The sequence below is a fragment of the Hemitrygon akajei genome, chromosome 22 (genome assembly GCF_048418815.1).
Source record: "Hemitrygon akajei chromosome 22, sHemAka1.3, whole genome shotgun sequence".
NCBI lineage: Eukaryota > Metazoa > Chordata > Chondrichthyes > Myliobatiformes > Dasyatidae > Hemitrygon > Hemitrygon akajei.
In genome coordinates, this window is record NC_133145.1 from 2,729,017 (window position 1) to 2,742,526 (window position 13,510).

Sequence of the window (13,510 nt, forward strand, 5' to 3'; positions counted from 1 at the left end):
AGTGCTGTCCCAATTCTGCCCACCAGACCTGGAATATCTAGCAGTAAAGTGCCGTCCTTATACCTACCACGGGAGTTCTCTGGGGTCATTTTGGTTGTAGTTTACATTCTACCTCAGCCAATGTCAAGCAGGCTTTAGATAATCTGAGCAATGGGATCAACATGCACATACAGCGCATCCTAATGCCTTCACCAACGTTTTGGGAGATTTTAACCAGGCCAGTATGAAAAAAAATCACTAAGCAACTACCATCAACAAATCACTTTCAATACCAGCGGAAACAATACACCAGACCATTGCTACACCACCATCAAGAATCCCTACCGTGCTATTCCACGCCCTCACTTCAGGAAGTCTGATCATCTGGCTGTACTTCTACTCCCTGAGTATAGGCAGAGACTGAAGACTGCAGCACCAGTAGTGAGGACCAAGAAGGTATGGACAAGGGAAGCACAGGAGCATCTACAGGACTGCTTTGAATCAGTGGACTGGACTGTATTCAGGGATTCATCTTCAAACCGGATGAGTATGCTGCAGTTGTTATCGACTTCATTAGAACCTGTGTGGATGAGTGTGTGCCCACAAAGACTTACTGTACATTCCCAAACCAAAAGCCGTGGATGAACCAGGAGGTACATCGTCTGAAGGCTAGATCTGTGGCATTCAAGTCTGACAACCCAGGCCTGTACCAGAAAACCAGGTATGATTTGCAGAGAGCTATTTCAAGGGTGAAGAGACAATTTTGAATGAGGTTGGAGGCAACACTGGACGAATGGCAACTCTGACAGGGTCTGCAAGACAGTACTTCCTACAAAGCAAAACCCAATAGCATGAATGGCAGCGATGTTTCACTACCAGATGAACTCAGCACTTTCTATGCCCGCTTTGAAAGGGAGAACACAACTACAGCTGTGAAGATCCTTGATGCACCTGGTGACCCTGTGATCTCTGTCTTAGAGGCCGATGTTAGGCTGTCTTTAAAGAGAGTGAACCCTCACGATGGAGTACCTGGTAAGGTTCTGAAAACCTGTGCCAACCAACTAGTGGAAGTATTCAAGGACAATTTCAATCTCTCACTGCTACTGGTGGAAGTTCCCACCTGCTTCAAAAAGGCAACAATTATACCAGTGCCCAAGAAGAATAATGTGAGCTGCCTTAATGACTATCGCCCAGTAGCACTCACTTCAACAGTGATGAAATGCTTTGAGAGGCTGGTCATGACTAGACTGAACTCCTGCCTCAGCAAGGACCTGGACCCATTGCAATTTGCCTATCGCCACAATAGGTCAATGGCAGATGCAATCTCAATGGCTCTCCACACAGCTTTAGACCACCTGGACAACACAAACACCTACGTCAGGATGCTGTTCATCGACTATAGCTCAGCATTTAATACCATCGTTTCCACAATCCTGATTGAGAAGTTGCAGAACCTGGGCCTGCACCTCCCTCTGCAATTGGATCCTTGACTTCCTAACTGGAAGACCACAATCTGTGCAGATTGGTGATTACATCTCCTCCTCGCTGACAATCAACACTTGCACACCTCAGGGATGTGTGCTTAGCCCACTGCTCTACTCTCTGTATACTATGTGGCTAGGCATAGCTCAAATATCATCTATAAATTTGCTGATGATACAACCATTGTTGGTAGAATCTCAGGTGGTGATGGGAGGATGTACAGGAGTGAGATATGCCAACTAGTGGAATGGTGCCGCAGCAACAACCTGGCACTCAACGTCAGTAAGACGAAAGAGCTGATTGTGGACTTCAGGAAGGGTAAGACGAAGGAACACATACCAATCATCATAGAGGGATCAGAAGTGGAGAGAGTGAGCAGCTTCAAGTTCCTGGGTGTCAAGATCTCTGAGGATATAACCATCCTAACAGATCAATGCAGTTATAAAGAAAGCAAGACAGCGGCTATACTTCATTAGGAGTTTAAGATGGCATGTCAACGAATACACTCAAAAACTTCTATAGTTGTATCATGGAGAGCATTCTGACAGGCTGCATCACTGTCTGGTAAGGAGGGGCTACTGCACAGGACTGAAAGAAGCTGCAGAGGGTTGTAAATCTAGTAAGCTCCATCTTGGGTACTAGCCTACAAAGTACCCCAGACATCTTTAGGGATTGGTGTCTCAGAAAGGCAGCGTCCATTATTAAGGACCTCCAGCACCCAAGGCATGCCTTTTTCTCACTGTTACCATCAGGTAGGAGGTACAGAAGCCTGAAGGCACAAGCTCAGCGATTCAGGAACAGCTTCTTCCCCTCTGCCATCTGATTCCTAAATGGACATTGAAGCTTTGGACACTACCTCACTTTTCAAAAAATATACAGTATTTATGTTTTAGCACGTTTTTTAAATATGTAATTTAATATGATAGTTTTTATATGTAACTGATTTACTTGTTTATTATTACTATTTTTATTTTATTTATTATTATATTTTTTCTCTGCTAGATTATACATTGCATTGAGCTACTGCTGCCGATAATAAACCTGATTCTGATTCGGATTCCATGCGTGGAGCCAAGAGGTCGGGGAGATCGCAATTACATTTTCCATCTGTATTTAAACATAGAAACATAGAGAACCTACAGCACAATACAGGCCCTTCGGCCCACAAAGTTGTGCCGAACATGTCCCTATCTTAGAAATTACTAGGCTTACATATAGCCCTCTATTTTACTAAGCTCCATGTATCTATCCACAAGTCTCTGAAAAGACCCTACTGTATCCGCCTTCACCACCGTTACCAGCAGCCCATTCCATGCATTCATCGCTCTCTCAGCAAAAAAACTTCCTCTGTACCTACTCCCCAGCACCTTAAACCTGTGCCCTCTTGTGGCAACCATTTCAGCCCTGGGAAAAAGGCCTCTGACGATCAATGCCTCTCATCATCTTACACACCTCTATCAGGTCACCTCTCATCCTCTGTCGCTCCAAGGAGAAAAGGCCAAGTTCACTCAACCTGTTTTCATAAGGCATGCTCCCCAATCCAGGCAACATCCTTGTAAATCTCCTCTGCACCCTTTCTATGGCTTCCACATCCTTCCTATAGTGAGGTGACCAGAACTGAGCACTGAGCACAGTACTCCAAGTGGGGTCTGACCAGGGTCCTATAAAGCTGCAATATTACCTCTCGGCTCCTAAATTCAATTACACAATTGATGAAAGCCAATACATCGTATGCCTTCTTAACCATAGAGTCAACCTGCGCAGCTGCTTTGAGTGTCCTACTGACTTGGACCTCAAGATCCCTCTGATCCTCCACACTGCCAAGAGTCTTATCATTAATACTATATTCTGCCATCATATTTGACCTACCAAAATGAACCACTTCACACTTATCTGGGTTGAACTCCATCTGCCACTTCTCAGCCCAGTTTTGCATCCTATCAATGTCCCGCTGTAACCTCTGACAGCCCTCCACAACACCTCCAACCTTTGTGTCATCACTTACTAACCCATTCCTCCACTTCCTCATCCAGGTCAGTTATAAAAATCACAAAGAGAAGGGGTCCCAGAACAGATCCCTGAAGCACACCACTGGTGACCAACCTCCATGCAGAATATGACCCATCTACAACCACTCTTTGCCTTCTGTGGGCAAGCCAGTTCTGGATCTACAAAGCAATGTCCCCTTGGATCCCATGCCTCCTTACTTTCTCAATCGTGAGTAATCCAAACCCATTCCGCTAAAAAACTTCAAGTCCTGTGGCGATGGGCGAGTGGCGAAGCAGCAGGTGTGGATACACTGGAAGCTGTAGTCACAAACCTGTACACAGGCGGCCCAGGGCATTGGGTCGTTCTCCGCTGGAATGAAGCAGCAGTGGAGTTCGGCAGCCCCCTGGGTGTCTGAGCAGTCCTCTTTAGGAATCGCTCTGCTCACCTCCATGGAGGAAGGGGCTAGAAAAGGTGCCTCAAACATAGCCTGCTTCATCTTACCCTGGCCAGCACACCACGGTTGGCGGGGATCCCACTCAGCGGTCGAACTACAAAGACGATGAAAGTGAAGGTGCTCAACCTTAGCACGTGGAACTTGCGAACTCTGCTTGACATCACCAAGGCTGTCAGACCAGAAAGAAGAACAGCACTGGTCGCCAAAGAACTAGCCTGCTATAACGTAGACGTTGCAGCACTCAGCGAAACACACCTAGCAGACAAGGGCCAGCTTACAGAACGTGGTGGTGGGTACACCTTCTTCTGGAGCGGTCACAGCAGCACTGAACGACGAGAGGCTGGCGTTGGATTTGCCATCTGATCCCACCTCGCTCGTAAACTTGCCAAGCTTCCAGAGGGCATCAACGATCGCCTGATGACGCTTTGGCTCCCACTTGGCAATAAGAGGAGTGCAACACTGATCAGCACATATGCCCCAATGATGACCAACCCAGGTGACATCAAAGATAAGTTCTGTGAAGAACTTGACGCCCTCATAGCAGCAGTCCCACAGTCAGAGAAGCTTATTGTCCTCGGGGACTTTAACGCCAGAGTGGGGACAGATTACCAGACCTGGGAAGGGATTCTTGGAAGACATGGTATTGGCAAGTGTAACAGCAATGGCCTGCTGCTCCTCAAGACATGCGCTACGCATGACCTTGTCATCACCAACACCCTATTCCGCCTCCCTACCTGTAACAAGACATCTTGGATGCATCCACGCTCTAGGCACTGGCATCTGATCGACTATGTCATCACCAGAAAGAGGGACTGGCAAGACGTGAGAGTGACAAAGGCCATGTGTGGTGCCAACTGTTAGACGGATCATCGACTCATAGTGTCCAAGTTTAAACTTCGCATCCTGCCTGTGAGAAGACCCCAAGGTCAGAAGACTGCAAAGAAGCTCAATGTCTCCAAGCTGAAGAGCAGCGTAGTTGCAAAAGAATTTCGTGAAGACCTAAATAGCAGGCTGCTTGACACACCCCAGGATGACCACACCAGTATTGAAGAGCAGTGGACGGCTTTCAGAGATGCAGTTTACTCTACTGCTCTCAAACACCTCAGACCAGCAATCCGTAGATATCAAGACTGGTTTGATGAGAACAACGAGGAGATACAGGCACTGTTGTCAGAGAAACACCAACTGTTCAGAGCGCACCAAGACGATCCCGCATCACAAGCAAAGATAGATGCCTTCGCCAGTGCAAGACGGAAAGTGCAGAAGAAACTCCGTGAGATGCAGGATGTCTGGTTCAGCAATAAAGGCGATTAGATCCAGGGCTACGCAGACTGTCACGACACCAAGCGTTTCTACGATGCTTTGAAGGCTATGTATGGACCTCAGTCCTCTAGCTCCTCTCCCCTCCTCAGTCCAGATGGGACTCGGCTGATGACAGAGAAAAAGCAGATTTTGGAGAGATGGCTGAACACTTCAACCAGGTCCTCAACCGCCCTGCTGAAATCAATGATGAGGTCATTGCTCGCCTACCTCAGGTGGAGATCAACCTGGACCTTGACAACCTCCCCACAGAAGTCAGAAAAGCCATCGGGCAACTTTCTTGTAGCAAAGCACCAGGATCAGATGCAAACCCTGCTGAAGTCTACAAAGCAGGAGGCCCATTCATGATGCAGAAGCTGACTGAGCTTTTCCGGTCTATGTGGAATGAAGGAAAGGTCCCGCAGCAGTTGAAAGATGCCAGCATAGTCCACATCTACAAGAGGAAAGGCAACCGCCAGTCTTGTGACAATCACCGAGGCATCTCCCTCCTGTCCATAGCTGGGAAGATCTTGGCTCGCGTCCTGCTTAATCGCCTTCTCCAACACCTTGAGCAAGGTCTCCTCCCAGAAAGCCAGTGTGGTTTCCGTGCAGAGCGTGGAACTGTCGACATGATATTTGCTGCACGCCAACTCCAGGAAAAATGTCAAGAGCAGCACAGCGACCTCTTTATGACCTTCGTCGATCTGACCAAGGCATTTGATACGGTCAGCAGAGATGGCTTTTGGAAGATAATGGAGAAGTTTGCTGCCCTAGCAGGTTCATCACGATTGTTCGGCAGTTCCACGATGGCATGATGGTGAAAGTTTTGGATGATGGTGACGAGTCAGTGACGAATGGTGTGAAGCAAGGATGCGTTCTTGCCCCTACACTCTTTAGCATGGTCTTCTCTGCTATGCTGACTGATGCCTTCCGCGATTGTCAGGATGGTATACACGTCAGATACAGGACTGGCAGTGGGCTATTCAACCTCCGGCATCCACAGGCTGTTACAAAGGTAAAGGAGACCGTCATCAGAGACCTCTTATTCGCTGATGATCGCGCCCTCTACACCAGCACAGAGCAGAAGATGCAGCGAGAAATGGACTGCTTCTCACGAGCCTGTGACAACTTCGGACTTACAATCAGCACCAAAAAGACCGAAGTTATGTACCAGCCTGCACCCGGAAAGCCCTACCAGGAACCACACATCACAGTAAAGGGGCAGAAGCTACTGGCAGTCGACAGCTTTACTTATCTGGGCAGTACTCTATCACGAGCGGTGAACATAGATGCAGAGATCAGCAACAGAATTGCCAAAGCCAGTGCCGCCTTTGGGAGACTCTGTGAGAATGTATGGGAGCGGAGAGGACTCAACCTTACCACCAAGCTGAAGGTCTACCGAGCAGTGGTTCTCACCACCCTCCTCTATGCCAGCGAGACCTGGACTGTCTACAGCAGACACGCTAAACAGCTCAACCACTTCCACTTGAGCTGCCTCCGCAGACTTCTCCATGTACGATGGCAGGACAAAGTCCCAGACACGGAGGTCCTGGAGTGGGCTAGCACTCACAGTGTCTACACCCTCCTACAGAAAGCCCAAGCCAGATGGGCTGGCCACGTCGTCAGGATGTCTGACAGTCGACTACCAAAACAGCTGCTGTATGGAGAGCTGAGCCAGGGCAAGCGCTCAGTTGGAGGGCAGAAGAAACGTTTCAAAGACTGCCTCAAAGTGTCCCTCAAAGACCTCAACATCAATCCCAGTAGCTGGGAATCGCTTGCTCTGGACTGCCCAACCTGGTGGAGCAGGACCACTAAAGGAGCATATGCAGCAGAAATCAGACGCACCGCAGAGGCTCAGAGGAAACGCGCCACGCTCGAGCTACCTCCACTTCCACTGCAGCACCTACCCTCATGTGTCCCACATGTGGGCAAACTTTCAGGGCCCGGATTGGCCTCACCAGTCACCTCCGGACCCACAGTCACAAACCCTCCACCTGACAGAAGTTGTGGTCGTCTTCGACTCCGAAGGACGAACAACAACAACAACTTTCTCAATAAGCCTTGCATGGGGTACCTTATCAAATGCCTTGCTGAAATCCATATACACTACATCTACTGCTCTTCCTTCATCAATGTGTTTAGTCACATCCTCAAAAAATTCAATCAGGCTCTTCAGGCATGACCTGCCTTTGACAAAGCCATGTTGACTATTCCTAATCATATTATGCCTCTCCAAATGTTCATAAATCCTGTCTCTCAGGATCTTCTCCATCAACTTACCAACCACTGAGGTAAGACTCACTGGTCTATAGTTTCCTGGGCTATCTCTACTCCCTTTCTTGAATAAAGGAACAACATCTGCAACCCTCCAATCCTCCGGAACCTCTCCCGTCCCTATTGATGATGCAAAGATCAACGCCAGAGGCTCAGCAATCTCCTCCCTCACCTCCCACAGTAGCCTGGGGTACATCTCATCTGCTCCCAGCGACTTATCCAACGATGCTTTCCAGCACATCCTCTCTCTTAATATCTACATGCTCAAGCTTTTCAGTCTGCTGCAAGTCATCACTACAATCACCAAGATCCTTTTCCATTGTGAATACTGAAGTAAAGTATTCATTAAGTACCTCTGCTATTTCCTCTGATTCCATACTGTCACACTTGATAGGTTCTATTCTTTCACGTCTTATCCTCTTGCTCTTCACATACTTGTAGAATGCCTTGGGGTTTTCCTTAATTCTGCCCACCAAGGCCTTCCCATGGCCCCTTCTGGCTCTCCTAATTTCTTTCTTAAGCTCCTTCCTAGTAGCCTTATAATCTTTTAGATCTCTAACATTACTTAGCTCTCTGAACATTTTGTAAGCTTTTCTTTTCTTCTTGACTAGATTTATTACAGCTTTTGTACAACACGGTTCCTGTACCCAACCATAACTTCCTTGTCTCATTGGAACATACCTATACAGAACTCTACACAAATATCCCCTGAATATTTGCCACATTTCCTTTCCCTGAGAACATTTGTTTCCAATTTAAGCTCCCAATTTCCTGCCTGATAGCCTCATAATTCCCCTTACTCCGACTGAACGTTTTTCTATCGTGCCTGTTCCTATCTCTCTCTAATGCTATTGTAAAGGAGATAGAATTATGATCACTATCTCCAAAATGCTCTCCCACTGAGAGATCTGACACCTGACCAAGTTCATTTCCCAATACCAAATCAAGTACAGCCTCTCCTCTTGAAGGCTTATCTACATATTGTGTCAAGAAACCTTCCTGCACACACCTAACAAACTCCACCCCATCTTAACCCTTTGCTCTTAGGGAGATGCCAATTGATACTTGGGAAATTAAAATCTTCCATCACGACAACTCTGTTATTATTAAACTTTTCCAAGATCTGTTTCCCTATCTGCTCCTCGTAATTGGGCGGCCTAAAAAAAAACCCCAGTAATGTTATTGACCGCTTCCTGTTCCTAACCTCCACCCACAGAGAATCCATAGACAATCCCTCCATGGCATTCAGCTTTTCTGCAGCCATGACAGTGCCACGCCCCCACCTCTTTTGCCTCCCTCCCTGTCCTTTCTGAAACATCTAAAACCCAGCACTTGAAGTAGCCATTCCTGCCCCCTAAGCCATCCAAGTCTCTGTAATGGCCACCACATCATATCTCCAAGTACTGATCCAAGCTCTAAGCTCATCCGCTTTGTTCACAACACTCCTTGCGTTAAAATAGACACATCTCAAGCCTTCAGTCTGAGTGCGTCCCTTCTCTATCACCTACCTATCCTCCCTCTTGCTCTGTCTACAAGCTTTCTCTATTTGTGAGCTAACCTCCACTTCCCCAGTCTCTTCAGTTCGGTTCCCACTCCCCAACAATCTAGTTTAAACTCTCCCTAGTAGCCTTAGCAAACCTCCCCGCCAAGATATTGGTCCCCCTGGGATTCAAGTGCAACCCGTCCTTTTTGTACAGGTCACACCTGCCCCAGAAGAGGTCCCAATGATCCAGAAATCTGAACCCCTGCCCCCTGCTCTGATCCCTCAGCCACACATTTAGCCTCCACCTCACCTTATTCCTATTCTCACTGTCGCATGGCTCAGGCAGTAAACCCGAGATTACTACCTTTGCAGTCCTGCTTCTCAACTTCCTTCCTAACTCCCTGTAGTCTTTTTTCAGGATCTCTTCCCTTTTCCTACCTATGTCAATATGTACCACAACCTCTGGCTGTTCTCCCTCCCACTTCAGGATATCTTGGACATGATCTGAAACATCCCGGACCCTGGCACCTGGAAGGCAAACTGCCATCTGAGTTTCTTTCCTGCGTCCACAGAATCTCCTGTCTGACCCCCTGACTATAGAGCCCCCTATCACTACTGCCTTCCTCTTCCTTTCCCTACCCTTTTGAGCTACAGGGCCAGACTCTGTGCCAGGCATGGCCACTGCCACTTCCTCCAGGTAGGCTGTTCCCCCCTCCCCAACAGTACTCAAACAGGAGTACTTGTTGTCAAGGGGTACAGCCACTGGGGTACTCTCTAGTACATGACTCTTCCCCTTCCCCCTCCTGACTGTGAGCCACTTGTCCGTCTCCCATGGCCCCGGTGTGACCACCTGCCTGTAACTCCTCTCTATTAACCCCTCACTCTCCCTGACTAGGCAAAGGTCATCGAGCTGCATCTCCAATTCCCTAACTCGGTCTCATAATTCAGGACATTTACAAAGAAAGGTGTGAAAAAATTATCATTGGGGACCCGAGTCAGCCCAACCACAATCTACTCCAGCTGCTACCATCCAGGAAGCAGTACTACCGCAGTATAAAAGCCAAGACCAACAGGCTCCAGGACAGCTTCTTCCACCAGGCCATCAGACTGATTATATCTATGTTACATTGGCTGTTCTATTTATCAGAAATTATTATGATTACACATTTAGACGGAGACGTAATGTGAAGAGTTTTACTCCTCATGTATGTAAAGGATGTAAGAAATAAAGTCAATTCAATTCATTATGGTGCGAAGGGGCCTGTTCTTGTGCTATACTGTTCAATGTTCCATGAAACCTCTTCTCCCAGAGGCTGGTGAATCTTTGGCGTTGTCTTCTCAAAATGACACTGATAGATTTTAGATATCAAAGTGATGTAAATTTTGTTCAGAAAATGGCACTGGGCTAAATTCTACTACAATCTTGTGGAATAATGCCACATTGTGTACTTCTATTTCCTGTGTTAAAGTCAGAGAGATATGGTACACTAAAGGCACTTCAAGCCCATTGTGTCTGCATCGACCAGGAACCATACATCTGCACTCATTACAGCTCTACAGGAATGTAACATGCCCAGAACAAGCTGTGAAAAGTACTCCAAATGTACCAGAAAACATAAATCCCACAGCTTGTTCTTTATTTAAAGCAATTGTTTTTTTGTGAATACTCTGGAGATGTCCTGTTTTCACACCTAGTACAATCTCTCCATGCTGTTACCTATGACTGTCACACACAATTCTCAGCAAGATCTTTTTTTTATGCCAATGCTCTCCCTTCTACTCAAATGTGTTCTCCCCAGTAAGAAACATTTGTGGTCATTCTTTGCCCTATAGTGTTCAATAGGCATCAACTGGTGGTAGCCTGTTCTCCACCAGATGCACAATAAAATCACTGGCCCACAACACAGTCGGCCCTCCTTATCCACGGGGAATTGGTTCAGGGACCCACTGCAGATACCAAAAAACGCGGATGCTCAAGTCCCTTATTTAACCTGTCTCACTGCGGGTGGACTTTAGGACCTGGGGGAGCTCCGGACCAGCTGCCCGCGGCTGCTGCTGAATCTGCAGTGTTTCTGTTCTATTGATGGAAAACAATCACAATTGAAAATAAAGTGGAAATAATAAAGCGATCGGAAAGAGGTGAAACACCATCGGTCATTGGAAAAGCGTTAGGCTATAGTCGGTCAACGATCGGAACAATTTTAAAGGATAAAGTGAGAATAATGGAGCATGTGAAAGGCCCTGCCCCGATGAAAGCTACAATTATTACTAAGATACACAGTGTTAATTATTATTAAAATACATATGCTTCTGAAGTGTTTTAAATGCATAGAAAAGTAAAATATATACTATATACTAAGACAAATGTTTGACTAACTGATGCTAAATAATACAGGATGTACCTGTTCCGACTTACATACAAATTCGACTTAAAGACTGCCTGTACTTTAAATCATCCCTAGAATACTTATAGTACCTAATACAATATAAATGCTATGTAAATAGCTGTTATATTGTATTGTTCAGTAAATAATGACAAGAAAAAAAGTCTGTACATGCTCAAACAATGAGTGCTGGAGAGAGAACTTCCGGCTTTCCTGATCCGCACGTGCAGAACCCGCAGATGAGGAGGGCCGACTGTACACGCTAAAGACTTACCGATAATGTGACGAGACAATTACAGGACAAATCCAGGATGGTGGCCTTAGGCAAGGCAGCCTGCAAACACAAACAGAGGATCTTTTCTAACTACACAACTAAGCTGTAAATACTCAGTCGACCCACAAAGGTAGCGTCCGCAGCCACCTACACTACTCCCTGTACACTCACAAGTGTGTGGCCAAATTCCAGTCTAACTGAGTTTGATGACTCACGAGTACAGAAAAGAGATAGAGAGCTCAGTGACATGTTGCCATGATAACAACCTTTCCCTCAATATCTACAAAACATAACAGAATTCAGAAACAGGGCAGTACATATGCTCCTGTCTACATGACATTGTGAGCTTCAAGTTCCTAGGTGTGAACAGCCTGTTCTGGTCCAACCACAGCCAAGAAAGTTCACCAGTATCTGTAATTCCTCAGGAGGCTGAGGAAATTCAGTACGTACCGAACACCTTTTACCAATTTTTATTGATGGACCATAGAAAACATCCTATTGGATGTACAACATCTTGGTGGGGCAACTATAATGCTAGATACCACATAGTTGAGGACACAGTTCACACATCATAGGAACCAGCCTCCCTTTCATTGACTCTCTCTACTCTTACTGCCTCAGGACCCTGGAGATTTTCTCTTCTTCGCCCTTCCATTGAGCAGAAGATACAAAAGGCCAAAAGCTTGTCTCACCAGGCTCAAGGACAGTTCCTATCCTGCAGTTATCAGACTCATTGTGATTTTACACTGTGTTGTTTACCAGCACTGCACTTTTCAGTTGCTTTTTCACTTTATTCTGCATTATTGCTTTATCTTATTCTACCCCAATGCATTATATATGTAAGAGCAGAAAACAAGACAAGCTTTTCACTGTATTTTATTTTATTTAGTGATACAACTGAGTTGGCCCTTCATGCTACCCCAGCAAACCGACTAACCCTAACCTAATCACGGGATAACTTACAATGATCAATTAACCTACCTGGTATGTCTTTGGACCGTGGGAGGAAACTAGAGCATTTTCTTATTACAATACTAAACAGCTTCAACCCACCGTCTATGCCAATATTCAAAATATTCCATGAATCTGACGCTCTCACTTACTACCCTATAACCTATTGCCCCCGCATACTCTTCACAGACATCACCCAAGGAAGGACAAAAGGCCCTTTGGCACAGCTCTCTATACTGACCAGTTTCTCTCACCTACCTGTCTCTGACAGGTCAGCGGGGCGCCGTGGGCCGAGAACGGGAGTGGAAGCGCAGCGGCTCGGCGAGGGGACAGCCGCGGTATGGTGGATGTGGGGTAAGGGGGACGAAGGAGCGGAGAGCCCCAGGGGTACCGGGGCCACATTCAGTCTCTCTCACCAGCTCTCGGACCGGCACCTCGCTCAGGCCGCTGAGGCTCAGGTCCAGCTCGTTTCCGTCCAGCCGGTCCCCCAGGCCCAGGCCCAGGCCCACGCCCACGCCCGGCGCTGACTGCTTGCCGCTGCTTTTCGGCATCTTCTCCTGGTGCCGGGCCCCAGAGCCGGAACAAGACCGAGCAGCACCCACCCTTCGTCCCGGGGCCCAGAGCCGGAACAAGACCGAGCAGCACCCACCCTTCGTCCCGGCCGGGACACGTCGCAGCAACCAACGGCCGTCAGCCAAGAGCAGCCTCTACACGGGAGGCAGAGACGGACCCAGCACCCCCGGCGGATGGGAGGAGCAACAGCAGGCATTAGCCCCTTGTCCAGCGCCACCGGCGGATGGGAGGAGCAACAGCAGGCATTATCCCAACACAAAAATACAACTGCAGATGCTGTGGATCAAAGAATACGAACACAACGCTGGAAGAACTCAGCAGGTCAGGCAGCATCTGTGAGAAAAGAGCAGCCAACGTTTCGGGCCGAG

General features: G+C 47.4%; 1 protein-coding gene across 1 annotated transcript in view; it reads right to left on the reverse strand.

Annotated features, from left to right (window-relative positions):
• lrrc59 (leucine rich repeat containing 59) overlaps positions 1–13,263 on the reverse strand; it is a 33,619-nt gene extending 20,356 nt beyond the window's left edge. The window contains exons 1-2 of the mRNA XM_073026611.1: positions 12,986–13,263; positions 11,619–11,678 (exon numbers count right to left, since the gene is read on the reverse strand). Of these exons, the coding sequence (XP_072882712.1) occupies positions 11,619–11,678; positions 12,986–13,120 (195 nt within the window). The 5' untranslated portion in view covers positions 13,121–13,263. The remainder of the gene's footprint in view (positions 1–11,618; positions 11,679–12,985) is intronic.
• Between the last annotated feature and the right edge of the window lie 247 nt (positions 13,264–13,510).